Source organism: Podarcis melisellensis, assembly GCF_964234715.1.
Source record: "Podarcis melisellensis genome assembly, chromosome: 2".
In the NCBI taxonomy this organism is placed as follows: Eukaryota; Metazoa; Chordata; class Lepidosauria; order Squamata; family Lacertidae; genus Podarcis; species Podarcis melisellensis.
In genome coordinates, this window is record NC_138529.1 from 6,855,006 (window position 1) to 6,873,490 (window position 18,485).

Below are 18,485 nucleotides of genomic sequence, written 5' to 3' on the forward strand. Positions count from 1 at the left end.
TTGTGAGGAAAGAGACTGTGGAAGGTTTCCCACTTTGACATTGCAGAGAAAACATTTGCTCAGTTTAGGAATCAAAATGGTTCCAGGTCGGTCTTCCTGTGCTGATCTATGTACATGCTTGGTTGGTACACTTATGAACATTACCATATATCTAAGACCATTTATAAGATATTTATTAAGATTTTATAAACAGACAAAAGTTACAAAATGAAGAATAAAAAAATAAGAAATAGAAAAAATACAAAAATACAAATGAAAGATACAAAATACATAAAAAATAAATGATAAGTAAAAAAGCACAATTAAAAACAAATCAATCTTTTCAAGTCTTAAGTTTCGTTTACATATTTTCCTGACCTCCTCACGCCTCCCTTTTTTGTATTCCAGTTTACATGGTAAATTCAGCAAATCCTTACCCTCTTTGTTTTTATCTTAATTATATATCTTAACATATTGAACTTCATATTTTCATCTAATTATCAATCCTTTTTTACATATTCTTTTAACTTTGTTACTAAAGCCATCTCATTTCAATCTTACATCATTTTAACATTCATTAATTTTACAGTGTTTCTGCAGATAGTCTTTAAATTTCTTCCAATCTTCTTCCACCAACTCTTCTCCCTGGTCTCGGATTCTGCCAGTCATTTCCGCCAATTCCATATAGTCTATGCAGTGACCAGTTTGGTGTTGTGATAGGAATTTTGATGTCTTAGATATATGTTAAATGTTCATAAGTGTACCAACCAAGCACATACATAAATCAGCACAGGAAGACCAACCTGAAACCATTTTTTATCCCCAAACTTACCTCGAATTATTTCTCTGCAAGGTCAAAGGAAAATGGAAAAGCCTCCCCACTGTCTTTTCCTTCACAAATCCTGTCTTAAGGGCACATTTAAGATATGAATAGGGTGTGAGCATGACCTGGCTCAGGAAGTAAGTATTTATCATTACAAAAGACTGGCCAGGCTCCCCAGGCAATCCAATCAAGTGACCATTAAACAGGTAATCTGGCAGACAGGAGGTAAACAAAGCACTCAGATTTCTCCTGTTGACCACCCTTTCTGTGACATAGGTAGGATGTATTGGGGGGGTCCTTGAGCTACACCCCTTCTGTGATGTATGTATGATGTTTCTGGGGGGTGGTCTTGATTTACAGGGTGGCAATTTCAAAAGTCTATATAAGGGCTTGCACACCATCGTTCTGGGTTCCTCCTCCTTTCTTGCGTGAGGGGAGCACCTTGTTGCAACAGATCAATAAAGATCAGGCTTACTAGCTGCTTTGCTTCTCAAGATTTTCTGGTTGGCCTCTGTTATCTTCTTCTACCAATAGGGAACCTATGTAAGGACTCTATATGGGCTCTTGGATACCCCATAAGGGAAAAGGGCAATTTTTGGTTTACAACAGTGTGTATAAGAGAGATGAAGTTTAGCTGTCCTGGTCCCAAACTGTACAGAGCTTTATTCACCAGCACCTTGGATTTAGCCCAGGAAGTAACTGGCAGTCAGTGTAATTCCTTCAGCAGCGACATTAATATTGTTGCACACTACCCCAATTGGTGCCACATTCCAGGGCTTCCAGGCGCTTACCTAGGATTTGATCTCATTGGGATGAGGGGCAGCAGAGACTGTGAGGTCTTTAGGATATACAGTGGTATACCTCGGGTTAAGTACTTAATTCGTTCCAGAGGTCTGTTCTTAACCTGAAACTGTTCTTAACCTGAAGCACCACTTTAGCTAATGGGGCCTGCAGCTGCCACTGCACCACCGGAGCTTGATTTCTGTTCTTTTCCTGAAGCAAAGTTCTTAACCTGAGGTAATATTTCTGGGTTAGCGGAGTCTGTAACCTGAAGCGTATGCAACCTGAAGCGTATGTAACCTGAGGTACCACTGGAGGTCTTATTTACAACCTGAGCCTACGTTGCGGGGCTCACAGCATTAACACCCCAAGAGGATCTTCTCCCATAGCCACAGCCTTGGATTCAAGCAGAAATCCAGCACGGTTCTCACTCTCTGGCTTCTGCCTGCTCCTAGCCCAGCTCTCCCACATTTCTCCTCCTTCCCACTCACTACCAGCCAGGGAGGGAGGATCCATTTGCCCCCTGCCACGCAGCTGCCAAGCTGTATACAGTATATACACCGCTTGGTTGTAGCGGGGGGAGGGGGGACCTCGAAGCGGAAGCGTGAAACGATCGCTTAAAAATTTGTAATTTAAGACGCGCAGAAGGTTAAAATCCATAGACTAAAACGAACAAAAACAAGGCTCATGTGAGTCCCTCTTCTTTGTGTGTCACTCTACCATTTTTGCCTCTATGGCGCTTCTTCGAGTCCGTACGACGATCGCCATAGAGATGGGAGGCATCGACCGACGCACTGAAACGTAACTGTCAACGCAACGCCCCGCCCCCACCCCTACGCAAGCCAATACCGGAAGTTCGGCACGCACATCCTCTTTATTTCTCCCAGCGGGAGAGGAAACGGAAGTACGCACGTACGCACGCACGCACTCTCTTGGGCGAGGTCACGCAAGCGTAGGCCGGTGCGCGGTGCGTGCGTCTCCACACGCATGCGTGGTTGTCGACGGCGACGGCGGCCATCATGGCGGTGTGTGGCGCGGCGGCTGCAGCAGGAGGCGGCGGAGGGCGCTGGTATTTCAGCCGAGAGCAGCTGGCGCGCAGCCCTTCCCGGCGCGCGGGGCTCGACCCAGACAAGGAGCTGTCGTACCGGCAGCAGGCAGCCAACCTGCTTCAGGATATGGGCCAGCGCCTGACTGTGTATCCATTGGGGGACTAGGCCGCGGCAGCTCGAGCTGGGGCTGGGCTGAGCAGGGTGCGGGAAGCGCGCTTGGGCCGCTGGGCGAACTAGGCCTCGCCGGGGCTGAAGCCTCTGGGGCGAGAGACCAAGGCCGGGGCCTCACGGTGGTTCGCGGCCGGCTTGGAACGGGGCACGTTATTAGGCCGCGTCCTACAAAGACCGCGCGTTGGCCCGGGTGCGGGTGGGAGTTGGGACGCCTTTACAGTTGGCCGCGGAGGGTCGACTCCGCGACGCGGAGAAGGCTGGGGTGGAACTAGGTGGGGTCGGGGAGAGGAGACTAGGCCCTGAAGCCTTGATCGAGCTGCAAGGCCCGAGAGAGGAAGCAGTTATTGAGCAACAACTTGGAAGGCGCACTCATTTGTTAGCAGGCCGGCTTGGCTTGGGATTGCGAATCTAAGATTTGAGCTAAATTTTAAGAGGGTTCTTTGCTGGTGGGAAAAGAGGCCAGTCTTGGTTCCTGTACGGACATTTCTCTTTTGCGCAGGTTAATGCTAGTTATACTTAATTGCGGTATATTTTTTTCAAAATGCAGCCCAAGTTCTGTCAGTGTTTTTTGTATTAGGTTTCTTGATTATGAGTAAATGTTGGTGAGCCCTTAGCAATGCTTTAAAGCTTGGTTCTGATTTCAAAGATGTGATTTAGCCTGGAAAATTAACGTTTGTGTATGTGTGTTTAGATGTGTGTTCAGAGAGAGGGTCTCTTTATTGTCAGTACAATCCTAGCCAGGTCTACTAGGAAATGAATCCTTTTGTGTGTAGTGGGGCTTATTCCTAGATAAGTGCTATTATGACTGTAGCCTTAGTATAGTGAGTTTACTTAAAGGTCATATGGCACTTAGTGTGATTCCATGCACGTTTATTTGGAAGTCCCATTGGTGCTTACTCTTGGTAAGAATGCAGAGCATTGCAGCCCAATATTGTTTTAGCATTTATTGGTGTTGAACTTCCTGTGTAAGCCTGCATCTGAAGGATAAGTGTTTTGTAGACATCTGGGATTTGCTAATGTGTGATGTACGTTACCTCAAAAACACTGATTCACATCAGTGTGTGTTGTGAAGATTGGAATACATGGGGCAGTGCAGTCCCTTAAAACCTACAGTTTGCAGATAACCCTTTTAAAATATGCTTGGAAAGCCTTTGTCTGCTTTTTCCTTAACCACAAGATACTAGTTCCCAACTGACTATCAATACGGCTATTGTCTACATGCATCGGTTCTACATGGTTCAATCTTTTACTCAATTTCATCGAAATGTAAGTATTATTTTTTTATTTCCCTATCCATCTAACAGGGTTTCTCCAGCCACTCTGGGTGCCTTCCAGCAAAGATTAAAAATACATTTGTATCACTTGTATTAGTACTTTTTCTTAGTTGGAATTGTACATAGATATGTTTCATATTCTCCCTTATCCCACACAGATTAAGAGAAAGGGTGTGTGCTGAGTATTGTGGTGGAAATCTTTAAAGGTTTTATTCTATGTCACATTTTTCAGAAATTAATTCCAAATAATTTATTATGAAGAGTGTATGAGAGCGAGCATAATCTCTATTAAACATTTGATCTCATTTTTCTGATCTAAAAATACATTTAAGGTCGCTAGCAATTATACATAAAGAAGAACAGAACATGAACAGATTCATTTTGTGTTCACTAGTTCACACTAATAGTTAAACAATAAGATAATAGAAGAGTGAAATGTAGTGGCAACAGCAATAGCAAATCCATGAATGAACTTAGAGGCATCACCTCCTAGGTCAAATGCTTATAGGAACAATACCATTTTGCTGATGTCCATTTTTTGCTGAAGAAGAGAGGAAGGTAAACTTCCTGAGGCAACACATTTTAAAACTTGGATGCTGTAACTAACGGCACACATTCCATATAAAACTGGATGGTTTTAACCTAGGTTTCTATTTCAATAGATGTGTATCAAGTTTTGGACTCTATGGTGATCAAGGTAGCTCCTAAATTGATCATCAGCTTAGCAGTGGTCTTCACTTAAGGATCAGCAGTAGAATGCCCCAGGAAAACTTGAAAACTTGCACCCACAGTTCCTTGTAGAAGTTGTTCATTTTTGTAACTTAGTTTTCCTGTGATGATAAGACCTGGAGTCATAATGTTTTTAAGGAAAAAAATAAGCCTATAATTCCCAGAAACCATCCTCTACATTAAATTATAGCTTCTACTGTGCATAATTTGTGCAGTGTGAAAACCCAGGTAGTTATATCCCAAATTAGCACTGGTTGTCTACTGTTTAATAGCTTTCATATAAAACATGGGTTTTATACAATCCAGTATGTTCTGCAGGTTACGAGGCCTTGCCAAATGAATCTTTTGATGTTTGTGTATACAATTCAGCTTGTGTACATTTAGTCAAATAGTAGAACTACCAATTCTAAGTTGTTGTTAAGATACTTCTTCTGGACTTTTTGATACCAAGGAGGTTTGCTGCCATTTGAAAGAGGATGTTGCATTTAAATTTATTTTCTCTGTAAAGTCTGTAGCACCAGCTGCCCTTTTCCTGGCAGCCAAGGTGGAGGAGCAACCGCGAAAACTGGAGCATGTCATCAAGGTCGCTCATGCCTGTCTGCATCCTCAAGAGGCGCTTCCAGATACCAGGAGTGAGGTAAGTAACTGAATACCTGTGAAACATATACAGTGCTCAACAAGTGAGGGAGGGGAAGGACGAATCCTGGCAGTGCAAGTCCCCTGTGCTTCATTGGATCTAGAGTGCTACAGCTTTGTTGGAATATTATCTGAACAATAGTAATTAGTTCTTGAATATTGCTGGTGCATAGTACAGAAAGCTCTGGGGTTTTGTAAGCCAAATAGCTTGTCTGTCCTGTGTGTTCCTGCTAGAGTGTTGTGAATTAAAGCCAGGTGTGTAGCACTGTTTGTATTAATGGGTGGATATTGCCTGCCAGGATCACCCTCTTATGGTGACACAGAAAACGTTGTTTGAAATTCATTCCTGTCACTGCCATTCAAACAGGAGGATTGTTAAGCATATTGTTTTACATCTCACCACAGCCCTTCTTGACAGGACCAGCACATCTAACCTTGCCAACAAGGGGGAAGCTTTATTCTGAAGCCAAATTGAAGGAAAGGGCAAATTTTTAAACACACACTGATAACTTCATGGCAGTTGAAGCCATTATGGAATCAAGAGCAACCTCTTGAGCAAGCATTGTGTCTATTGGGCACTTAACATTTTTTTCCTGGGAATGGGATGCTTGTGCCAATTCTCTCCAGCATTGACTATGATAAAGATTCCCCCTTGATATTTTTTTGCCTCCCCAAGAGAGTGTTAGAAATATGCAGGCTTGATACAGAGTGCCTCATCACAAGTAACCTGCCTGTCCTCTCAACCCCAGGCTTACCTGCAACAAGCCCAAGACCTGGTCATTCTAGAGAGCATAATACTGCAGACCCTGGGTAAGTTTTTCCAAGCGGACGGGCTGCTTCATGAATCTCAGACCCAGGAAAGTTCCGCAGAGTGGAGAGTCTAATCCCAGTCTTCTTCACAGCTGGAGGGCAGAGGCACAGCTGGCCAGTGTGGGAGAGCATCAGTCCAGGCGACAAACCTCACAATTTATGACTTGTTTGATATGTTTTGTTTAGGGCGAATTTATTGACATTCTTGTAAACCAATATGAATGCAAAATTTGGTTTGGGTTCTTTTTCAACAGGATTTATATTGTTCAGGTTCCATGCAGTGTTCTCTGGATTGAAGGCTTAGCAACATGACAGCCTATTGTTCCAATTGTATGATTAGCTTGGTCATGCTGGGTGGGAACTGGATACCCAGACAAACTGACATGAATTGTTGATGTTGAGCTTTTGCTACTTTGTAACTAATTCAAACAGGTTTTTTGATAGCTGAAACAATATTATTTCTATGCCTTTGGTAACCTCTTGGCTTACAGATACTATCTCTCACTGTAATTAGATGAATGATATGATGCCCAATCTTGCTTGTTATATGCAGATATTTCAAACACTTTTTTGAAAACACCTCAGAGGTTTTCTTACAATCAAGTGGTATATAAATTATAGTCCCCAATGTACAAAGAAGTTATCGCTGGCTGCAAGGGACACAACAAAATTATTCCAGTAACACTTTCATCAAAGAAAATCGCAGAGGAAGAACTTGCTTAACTTAATTGTTGCTGGTAGTAGTTACTGTCTGGCAGAAGGCAAGGCTTCAAATAATTTTTTTTTTCTTTCCTGAGCCGTTGCTCACTGGGACTTCTCAGACCAGTCCATAGCTGGGCCAAACATTTCCCCTTAAAAGAAACCATTTAAAAACTAGGTTTATACTCAGTGAGCATCTGTTGCTTAAGAGGAAAACATTGCTTGTTGGTGTTTGGTGTGACAGGAAAAGCCCTCTTCCAGTAGATTGTAGAATTTTCTTTTCCTGTTGTTTTAATACAGGTTAGTTTTCTGATTTAGAATGTTCAGTTGTATTTTAGTATATTTGCAGCAGAGAATATGGTTGCCTTAGAAGCTAGACGTTTCTGTCATTTTCTTGTGCTGGATAACAGATTCATTTGAACCTAGGAAGATATTGTGCTTTCTTCTTGCTTGCAACTGAAAACAGCATGAGCTTTAATGGGGAAGAATGAGCAATCTACTTGCCTCCCAGGATCCAGAGGCATTTGTGGTATGTAGAAGCACAAGTATGTTATATCCATGACCTAACTGTCACCTGTTTTTCTTCCAGGGTTTGAGATCACCATAGATCATCCTCACACTCATGTGGTGAAATGCACACAGCTAGTGCGAGGTAAGCAGTGATTCAACACTGCTGTGATTCTGGCACAGCACTTATGACACTTTCACACAGAAGTGGTTGCATTTCTTAGTCGACAAATTGTTTCTTGGTCAAAGGAACAAGTAAAATAAACAGAGGGTGTTGCTATACTAAATATTCACCCCTTACTCTGACTTAATATGGTGGTAATGAGTTGGATACAAACTTTCAGAGTATGGCAGTATTAAAGTGGGCGTTTACAGCTGATGAGTATATATATAATCAAAGTAAATTCAATATGCTGAGCTATTTCCCAATAGAATAGAATTGCTGAGCTATTTCCCAATAGAATATTATTGTATATTAAAGAGGTGCTTTGCAGCACTAACACGTGGTTTTCCTTTTTTTTTTTTCAGCCAGCAAGGATCTGGCACAGACGTCCTACTTCATGGCTACCAACAGGTACATGTTGAAGGCTTACTCTTATTAGCTTTTTTATTTGGGAATGTAGTTCTTGACAATTGTAGAAGAACATCCTTCTAAACTTACAGAAGAAATGCTTTATTGCGCATTTGAATATCAGGGCAGTACATGTCTTACTCTAGAATAAATTAAGGTTTTGTTCTGAAGAAATCTCCTAGAAAATAAGTTGACAATGCTACTAGCTCATGTACTAGCCTATGTTGTGGCCTAAACAAAAAAATAAACAGCTTTTATTAGGATTTTCCTGCTTGGTTACCCTGAAACAATTCTTGCTTGCCATAGGTGGCTGGCTATTTATAATTCCAGGCTAAAATTGCTTTGCTACTAAGTGTGGATCAGACTGGATCTTTCCATCTAGAAGTCAGTGAACACTTAGCAGCATTCATCTGAGATGAAAAGAATTAGATTTTCTTTTGGAAGAAGCTAAATTGTTGGCTTGAGATGGCTTTTTTCAATCTAGAGTTCTCCAGAAGAGAGATGCCTCTTCAGTATTTGAACCCTGCAACATGGTTGAAATCACTTTTTGGAACTATATTGTGTGCAAAGGCTGCCGTTCTATAGATTTTATATTTCATGTTTAGATTTTGTTGTGATAAACATTGCTCAGTTTAGTGCTCTTCTTGACAGTGTTTCAGACACTCATACAAACTAGTTTTCTCTGAATTCAGATGTGGCCTGGTATATGCAGCTGTTCACATGTTTCAGCTTTGTACTTCATGGAGGATTGAAGTAGGGAATTTTGTGTCTAACACAGCAGTCAGCATCCTTAGGATTTGACTATTCTTTCTTTAAAGTAGGGCATATAGAAACTTGGTGACATATGTTGTGCCTTGTGAAATTTCAGAAGCCAGAGTGTAGATACATAGGCTTTCCTGTGACCAATTAATGGGGTTTGAGTTCTCTTTCTAATTTCTTGTAGGATTTTAAAAATGCAAAATAACATACATGTAGATTTGCTTATTTGGGTTACCTTGTTGCAGAGTATATAGTCAGCTGATGTATAATATGCAAAGAGTACTAATTCTGCTGGAGATTAATTTATTTAGAAGGAGGGGGGTGGAATGGGCTTGAGGCCTCATCCTTCTCAAAACGCTGCTTGCAAGTCCCATCACCACAGCAGTTGCTTCTTCCTCCACACCTTGTTTCATCCCTGGCAACTGGTGTAGGGGAGGGAAAGAGCAGCTGGCACATCTCCCAAGGACCACTTTTGTCCCAGCAGACACCAATTACAAATCAATGCCTTGCCCTGTAGTGTCTCCGGAAGAGTTTGTTGGGATAGAAATGTACCATGAGTAAAGTAGTATCTTGCCAGCATCTCTTTATCAGCCTTCTGGGGCCCATTCCTATTAGGTTGTTGTCATGCAAGATGATTTGATGCTCTGTGGAATTGGCCAAAGCTTAAAGGGAACTACAGTTTGTCTCGCACAACTGCTTGACTGTTGGCTTTTGGATCTGATGCCAAAATCTATTGCCATCACTGATCAGACTGTCGTATCTGGAGGTTTCTGGCACTTTTTGGCCTGGTGAATAAAATTCCTTTGAAAAAGAGCAAAGTAGCCCAAATCTCTTGAGATTGTTCTCTGGTGCTATTGGATAATCCAGCCCTGTGGAACCCCAAAATAGTAATTTCAAATGCAGCATTTTCCCTCTGCCCGCCCTGATGGCCGTATGGGGGTCCTGGAGCTCCAGGCTGACGGGAGCTCCTGGAAAACCTCGTGGAAGAAGGCTGAAACAGTGTTGTTTTAAGCAGGGCCTGCTTGACGATGCAGAATAATTAAGGCTTTTAAAGCTGAGGGATGCTCACTTCTTGCAGTGTCTGTCCAGCGGGCGGTTGTGTGTGCTGCTGCCGTTCAGGCTTGGGAGCTTACAGCTTTCTGTTTCTCTCTCCCTGCTGGTGATGTCAGCCTTCACCTAACCACCTTCAGCCTGCAGTACACCCCTCCCGTTGTGGCCTGCGTCTGCATCCACTTGGCCTGTAAGTGGTCCAACTGGGAGATCCCAGTCTCCATGGACGGGAAGCACTGGTGGGAGTACGTTGATGGCACTGTAACTCTGGAACTCTTGGATGGTAAGTTTGGAGCAAGGTCAAATACATTCCCATGCACAATGAGGTATTTTATTACCTTGATATCTTACTTCTAAGGGACATTCTCACCAAGATTTCCAGCATGGCAATAAAAAATTAAGTGGGATTAATTTGATAACTTGAGCCAGTATCATTAGTCCCAGGAATGCTCCATCTGTTGCTGGCAAGGGCAGAAGTTAAAGCACCCTTTGGGTTCTGGCTTGTAAATTTCACGCCTCTTACTGCTTGGTGTTCTTGTGTTTATCTTGCAGAACTTACTCATGAATTCCTGCAGATCCTTGAGAAAACTCCTAACCGGCTGAAACGAATCAGGAATTGGCGGGTAAGGTCCTCTGCACACTCTGAGCATGGCTTGGCAAAGTTGTGTGTGCTCTTCAGTTTGATAAGTAATGCAGAAATATATGTATAATCAACATCTTCTGGCTGTGAGGAGATGAATATTCAAGAGGTGTATGCTTCTCTACATAAACCCTTCTATATTTTTTTGAATTATCCAAAGGTTTCATCAGACAGCAAGCTGGGGTGTATAGACCCCCTTACTGCAGCCTTCTCCCATAATAGAATTTTCTAAAGTGGCAGGATCAAATGTTGTATGCTGTTGAAATGCAATGTGTTCTATTTTCTTGCAAGACAATTTGTGAATGAAAAAAATGTTTATGGAAATGGCATAACAGGACAGCTGCAACAAAACAGGACAGCTCCTTCCTTCCTTCCTTCCTTCCTTCCTTCCTTCCTTCCTTCCTTCCTTCCTTCCTTCCTTCCTTCCTTCCTTCCTTCCTTCCTTCGTCAAGGAGAGAGATCTGGCATTCTAAAGTTGGTACTGCTTTTGTTTTCCCCCCTAGGCCTGCCAGGCAGCTAGGAAATCAAAGACTGATGATCAAGGTGATGATGATTGCCTCTCAGAACAGACCATTCTCAGCATGATCTCCAGAAGCTCCTCTGACACAACCATTGCGGGTCTGATGAGCATGTCTACTTCCTCGACAGCTGGAGGCCTTGCTTCGCTTTCAGGTGCAGGAGGCGACTCTCCAGGGGACCTTGGCACAGATGTGATGTCAGCAGACAGCTGGATGGCTCCACACCCGTCACATAAATTGGAGGTCAGCCACAGGGCCAGTGAAATGTCTTCCAGCACAGATCATCCACATCTCGATAACAGTAGTGGCCCCTTCTCTAAGCAGAGCATTAAAAGTGCACCACTGGCAAAAGTATCATTAAAGGAGTATCGTGCCAAACATGCTGAAGAACTAGCTGCACAGAAACGTGAGCTGGAAAACATGGAGGCAAATGTACGTTCTCAATATGCCTATGCTGCTCAGAACCTGCTTGTGCAACAGCAGCGGGAACGGGATGTGCAGCAGCAAGAGAATAACCCATCTCCCATCATTCTGAAAATCCCATTGGGTGGCAGCTCTGATGGTTCTGAACGGCTCCCCACTGAAAAGCCTGATAAGACCTCATCTGCCCTCAAAGTTCGGCTGACTGCACCAGGGGACAAGCCTGCTGTCTCTTCCTCCAAACCGGAGGAAATAAAAATGCGCATCAAGGTGCCGACTCTGTCAGAACGGCCGGGCTCTTCTGATGAAAGTAGCGGCAAGAGCCGAGGAGAGCACAAGGAAAAACATAAGGTCCATTCTTCTAACCACCACCACAACCACCATTCTCACAAACATTCACATGCACAACCTGTTGCCAGCACCAAGCGGCCAGTGGACTCCAAGCATGGTAACCAAAGTGGCATTGCATCCCATAAAGGTTTTGTCCCAATTTCTTCCTTCCGCAAGAGACCACTTTCTGAGGAGGCCTCAGCTGCAGCACATGAACATCAGCCGAAAATCAGCAAGAATTCAAAAGGGCCCCCCATGCCATTTCCCTTTCCCCAGCACCCTGGGCATAGCTTGGATGCAGCTGGTCTCCCTTTTGTCCAGGGCAGCAAAACCAGAGGGGCTCCTGGGAAACTGGACAAGAGCACTGCCGGGGCCAATGGGCATAACATGAACCAGGCCATTGATTACCAGGATACAGTGAACATGCTGCACTCCTTGCTCAGTGCACAGGGCATGCAACCCACCCAGCCTCCCACCTTTGACTTTGTACATTCATATGGCGAGTACTTGAACCCCAGGGCTGCTGCGAGTGTGGATAAACCACGGCCGCCCCCTCTACCTTCAGAACCTCCCCCTCCCCTGCCGCCTCTCCCCAAGTGATTCCCGTTTTTAACTACTGAGGTTGGGCTGCCGTCTGCTGAGGGCATGTTGCTCGTAGTGATCTCCACTGCCTTGTGTGAATGCCCGAACCCCTTTGTAAAACATTTTTATTATTGGTATGAGAATGTGGAGCCCTTGAAGCTGTGAAAAGATGCACCCATCTTTCTCCATGTGCTTCCCCTCCCCTCCAGTCCTACTGGAAAGAAATGGGGATATGTTTCCTGTCAGACTGATTTGAAGGTCGCGAACCAACAGGAGATGGCATAGGGCTATTTAAAATTGTTGCAGTCTTTCTCCTAAAAGACATTTAAAATAATTTAAAAATAAGTTATATATGTTCTTAGTGTTGATTTTATTTTTCTAAGGTGGACAAAGGAAGGGGATTACAGCAGAAACTGAAATGAAGGCAGGGCTCATGGGCTCTGCGCGCTCCTTAAGTGTTACTTGTCCTGGTGGAAGTTGCTTCCCTCTGAGTGGAAGGCAGTGAAGGTTTGATAGGATGAAAAGGCATGAAAACTCTCTGAGGAAGGCATGAACGTTAACTAGAAGCATAATGGTTGGGTAGGGGGGGGTGGAGCTTCCCCCCCTCAATTTCTCCCTACTGTGGCTTTTGGTTCCTCACCAGTGAGTGTGGAGACAGATGGCAGACCCGTATTTCCAAGAAACTTTGGAAACAGCAAAGTGTGTTTTCGTTTCTGGCTTTGTCCAGCCCTTCCTGCTGAGCGGGAAGGATGTGGGAACGTGTCTTCCTTAACCTTTCGCTTCCTGCCTTGACCACATTTCTTCCATTTGGGTGCCCTGCTACTGTGTGTCCCACCTAGCATAAGGCATTGAAAATAATTTTGATGGGACTGCATTATAAAGGTGGTCAGGACTGTGTCTTCCTGCAGGAACTCTGAGGGTGCCTTCAAAAAAGAGGGTCTTTGCAGCAACTTATTTGGAAGTGTGGGTTAGTTTGGGAAGAGGAGTGGGAAGGGAGGCAGAAAGTCAATGTGAATGTTAGAACAGTAATCGTGATTCTGGGATGCTTTAAATTGTACTTAAACTGCATTATGGGATACGAGATTTTCATATTTGCTAGAAGCAGAAAAGGCTTTTCAAAGTATTTGTAAAGACAGCAGTGAGTGGAATCAGGCATATTTGGATTGGAGAATAGAGGAGTGAAAAGAGCTGGTAAAACCTAGATGAATAAATGGGAACTTGCTTGTCTCCTCATTTAATGTCGTCTGCCGACAATATAAACCTATGGCCAGGTTTACTGTGTCCTGACTTTGAGATCTACGGGAAAATGTGGGAATTGACCCTGTGTAAATTGATTCAGAGACGTATTCCAGCCTAAGTTTGTATTGCAAAAGGCATAACATTCTGACCTGATTCTCCAGTACTGTGTTAAAGTTAAATGGGGTTATTCTTTTTTAAAGTGGCCATATATTTAGTGTTTCTGTAGATGACATCTGAGTGCTTGTTCATTTGACAGGATTCAGCCTTGGTTTGTCGCATCATAACAATTGGACTGAACACTTGGGTTGGTAGTCATAAATCCCAGCTTTGCTGTCCTTTGAGTATACATTTCCTAGGTCAGCAAAGTATTTCAGGGCATTCCCACTGCTCTGAAGAAACTTCCAAATTAAAATCTGGAGGATTGTGTGGTGTAAAGCATTGTGGTTTTCTTAGCTGGAATGGAATGCTTTGACTAATACATATCAATAGGAATCTATTCCAGTGTGTTAATAGCAACTAAAAGTTGTGAACAAACAAGGCTAGCAATGGCCTAGGTCTGCAGTCTCATGTGAGAAAAGTTTAATTGCTGCTGGTTAGATAGAGTGTATCATGTTTAAAACAACAAAAGACACTCATCTGTGGGTATCTGTTTGGTTTTTATTGAAGTGTTTTCTCTTAATTTGGAACAATAACTATTTTCCCACCACCTCTTAATTTTTAAAGCAATGGTGTCTCAGCTGTTGATGGTCACAAACTTTGGTCTGGTTTCACATAATCTTTCAGAAACTTTCTAATTCCCAGCTCATATTATTACTATTCTAAGTTTCAATAAATGTACTGTCTCCACAATTTGTCTGTTCTTCTATATTTCAACAGTTGCAAACTGCCTTGGTCACATCCCAATATTTATATACAGCAAAGAAAGTCTGTACAGAAGCATTGGGGAAAGAACCTTGTATCATATAATAGTTCTGGATCCAGGACTCATTGTTATCCTTCCTCCTCTGCCTAGTGGCTCAAATTTTTTACACTGGGATTTTACCTATCTTTAAACAGTTTTTAACTTCACCAGTTTTCTGCTTACAGCAGTCTGGGGAGTGGGACAGACAGAGGGAAGTGGCAATGCTGGGCAAATTATTCCCCTCCCCCCCCCAAGCAGTAGCAGTAGCACAATATCACTTTTCACAAAGTATTTTTCGCCCTATTGGACGCTCCGGCCCATAGGACGCACCAAGATTTGGGGGGGGGGGGAAATAAAGGGGAAAAAATCCCCCACAGGCGTGGGGCTGGGGAAAGCCCGAGCTTCCCCAGCCCCCAGAACGGGTCCCAGAGCGATGCCGAAGCTGCGTGCATTGCTCTGGCTGGTTTGCATTGCTCTGGCTGCGAGCCCGGGAGGTTTGCGCGGAGCTGCGCCGAGCCCAGGAGTGCAGGCAGCTCTGCACAACCCTCGGGAGCCTGGCGTGGCTGCGCGCCGGGCTCCCGAGGGTTGCACAGAGCTTCCTGAAGCCTGGAGAGCAAGAGGGGTCGGTGCGCACCGACCCCTCTCGCTCTCCAGGCTTCGGCGAAAACCTGTATTCGCCCCATAGGATGCACACACATTTCCCCTTTATTTTTGGAGGGGGAAAAGTGCGTCCTATAGGGCGAAAAATACGGTAGTAAGCCACCTTGTAAGATCATTGGAACTCATCTTCAAGCTGCATATTAAATAAAAAGGATGTTGCTGGGCATGGGGAAAAGCCAGAGTCTGCCATTTGCAATAGTTTTTTTTAATATCTCAAAAGAAATACAGTCGGACCTTGGTTCTCAAATGCCTTGGTACTTGTATGTTTTGGCTCCCAAATACTGCAAACCCGGAAGTAAGTGTTCTGGTTTTCAAACGTTTTTTGGAAGCCGAACGTCCGATGCGGCTTCCGATTGAGTGCAGGAAGCTCCTGCAGCCAATCAGAAGCTGCGCCTTGGTTTTCAAACGTTTTTGGATGTTGAACGGACTTCCAGAATGGATTACGTTCGAGAACCAAGGTACGACTAGATTTTTTCGGGTGATCAATTGTCAGCTGCTATTGATTAACTCTTGCTTCTGCACAACCTGTGTTATGTTTGTGGGGCTTGCTGAAGGTTCCTGTGTGAGCCTCATTTAAATGAGTGACAGTTGCACCGGAGTGATGCCTACTTGATAATGCTCAGTACATCTTTGAACTGGGTGTTCTAACAGAATATTCTTGCCTTGGGCAGCTTGATGGCACAGGTATGCAATAGTATTTCCTTAGCACTTGGGGAGTTTGAAACTAAATGTTCAATAGCCCATCATTTGTACATTATACATCCCTTATACTCAATGCATTCACTCCTTTATTGATTCACAAATATGTAATGAACATTTCAGAAATAAGCTATGCAAATCGAAACAAAAGAACTAAGTAGTTTTTTCTTGGTCACCTCGGTTATATATTAGGAGGAAGTAGCTTAAAGTAAATGGTTGGTACTTGTTTCCAACTGAGTTATTGCCAGTACTTGCATATATTTAGATCAGTGAAGAGGAACTTGTGGCTCTCCAGATGTTGCTAGATTCCAAATCAAATCCGCTCTAGCCATCATGGTCGGTGGTTAGGGATGATGGGACTCATAGTTCAACAGCATATTGGGGGGGGGGCGGGCAAAATTCTTACTCCTGAATTAAACCTAAAAGAAAATAAATTAAACTCCATTCTTAGGCAATCTAAATTCTACACAAAAGAATTTTTTTAGCAACCTTCTGTTATTTCTCACTGCAAAATTCTGGTTTTGCTGGGCTGGGCAATGAACTCGGCAGGGCACTGATGCTCCACCCCGCAACCACTGGCTTACGGTATATGTTTTCAGCAGGTATGGCCCATGCATTTTCTAGCACAACATACTTCTGCAGCCATAAGGGCTAGAACCTATATTTTATTAATGAAAGCTTAGATTTCCAAGAACCTTAATTGTGCTTAGTTTTCTCCCTCTGACCCCTGTAGAATTGCAACATGTAGCTCTAGTTCCTCATCGTGTGTGTGTGTGTGTGTGTGCGCGCGCGCGCGCGCGTTCTTCTAAAATATGTAAGGAAGTTTGCTTTAGAGCATGCTTAAATGTAGATAATGATATAGGTACAGTGGTACCTCAGGTTACAGACTCCGCTACCCCAGAAATAGTACCTCAGGTTAAGAACTTTGCTTCAGGATGAGAACAGAAATCGTGCTCCGGCGGCAGCAGGAGACCCCATTAGCTAAAGTGGTGTTTCAGGTTAAGAACAGTTTCAGGTTAAGAATGGACCTCTGGAACAAATTAAGTTCTTAACCCAAGGTACCACTGTATACTGAAAGTTGGATGAACTGCCATGATAGTATGGACTGCCAATTCAATAACAATTCTGCTAGGATGCAATCCTAGTGGTGGAAGCCTGTCTATACTGCCAGAGACTGGACTATTATCATGCATATTTGCTGCTTTAGTCCAGGCACGTCCAACAGGTAGAACGCGGTCTCCTGGTAGATCACTGGCTCCCCTAAAAAAGGCCCATTTTTGCCCTGCATCCCCTAAAAAAAGCTCAACAACTTTGATCAGTCTTTTCAACTTTGATCACAGTCTCTTGGGAGTTGGCCACCCCTGCTTTAGGGAAACATCTCTAAGTGACTTAAATAATAGTAAAATGCACAAAATAACATGAAAAATAATAAAAAGTCAAGTATAATACTGTAAGTTGCTTAAACCATTAATAACAAAACTTTCACCACACCCCTAAAGGAAAACAGACAATTACAAATAAAAACAAATGCCTAGGGAAAAAGAGCTAGTGCACCAAAAGATGTCAATGTCAGTGTCAAGTAAGCCTCCCTTGGGAAAGCATTCCTTAGATAAGGGAGCACTACTGAAGAAGCCCGTTTTCTTGTTTTTTTATAAGATATTTATTAAAGTTTTCAATATTAATACAATAAAAAGAAAAGAAAAAAGAAAAATATAACAAAAATACCAAAACAAAAAATACTTAAAAACACACAAAATTTCAATAACTTATTTTTCATTAACTTATTTCCCAGACCTCCTCGTACCTTCCTTTTTTGTATTCCAATTCAATTGTTAGTTCAGCAAATCCTTATCAATAAGTTTTAACCTACTTCTAAACCTTTTTTCCATATTCTCTTAAAACATTACAGCTGGAAACCGCTTAATTTCTATCCGACATCATTCTAACATTCATTAATTTTGTAATATTTCTGTAAATAGTCTTTGAATTTCTTCCAAACTTCTTCTGCTGACTCTTCTCCCTGGTCTCGGATTCTGCCGAAGCCCGTTTTCTTGTTATCACCTCTGGCCTGATAGCACTGATACGACATGTGCTCTGGCAGAAGTCTCCCAATATGCCAGTGGAGCTGTTCTGCCAGTGAAGGGGGTTATGGGTGGTATAGGGGAAAAGCACACTTAAACCATGTCCTACACCTTTTCATTTTACGACTATGCCCGTGATTATAATGGAACCAATACTCGGCAACGTGGCAACGCCTGCCAGTGCCTGGGACAGACCAAAGTTGTTGAGGTTTTTGTTTTGTTATAAATTCAAAGTTTTGCCCACACACCTGCCACTTGAGGGTCATATTCCACATATCTGGTGAAAATGGGCTTTAGTCCCATAATACAGAGGTAGCTAATGCGGGTGTCCTCTTAACTCCCAGCATGTGGACCTGTGGGAGATTAGCAGCCAAACCTAACAAATACATATTCTAGCTAGTTAGCTTGAGGAGGGGCTAATTCCACAGAACTGGATTGCTGATAGGCCAATGCTCAGACCACTGAAATACAATTGGTAGAGAGGAGACTCTGTGATGTCATTTCCCCTCTTCACCTGGAGAAGAAAGAGCAATATAGTCTTTCCTGTTCCTCACTTCCTTTGACCAGGCTGGATGCAG

The 18,485-nt window shown here is 43.2% G+C and overlaps 1 protein-coding gene across 2 annotated transcripts; it reads left to right on the top strand.

The window, feature by feature from the left end:
• Positions 1-2,562: 2,562 nt before the first annotated feature.
• Positions 2,563-14,415, top strand: CCNT1 (cyclin T1). Of its 2 annotated transcripts, XM_081900853.1 has the most exons (9): positions 2,569-2,777; positions 3,987-4,068; positions 5,314-5,442; positions 6,191-6,251; positions 7,540-7,602; positions 7,986-8,031; positions 9,957-10,120; positions 10,390-10,460; positions 10,981-14,415. In XM_081900853.1, the coding sequence occupies exons 1-9, from the start codon at positions 2,602-2,604 to the stop codon at positions 12,343-12,345; spliced, it is 2,157 nt and encodes a 718-aa protein (XP_081756979.1). In that variant the 5' UTR covers positions 2,569-2,601; the 3' UTR covers positions 12,346-14,415. The 2 variants fall into 2 exon arrangements, 1 of the variants encoding a protein (XP_081756979.1); XR_014165739.1 differs by lacking the exon at positions 9,957-10,120 and having other exon boundaries at positions 2,563-2,777; positions 10,981-11,050.
• Positions 14,416-18,485: the final 4,070 nt, after the last annotated feature.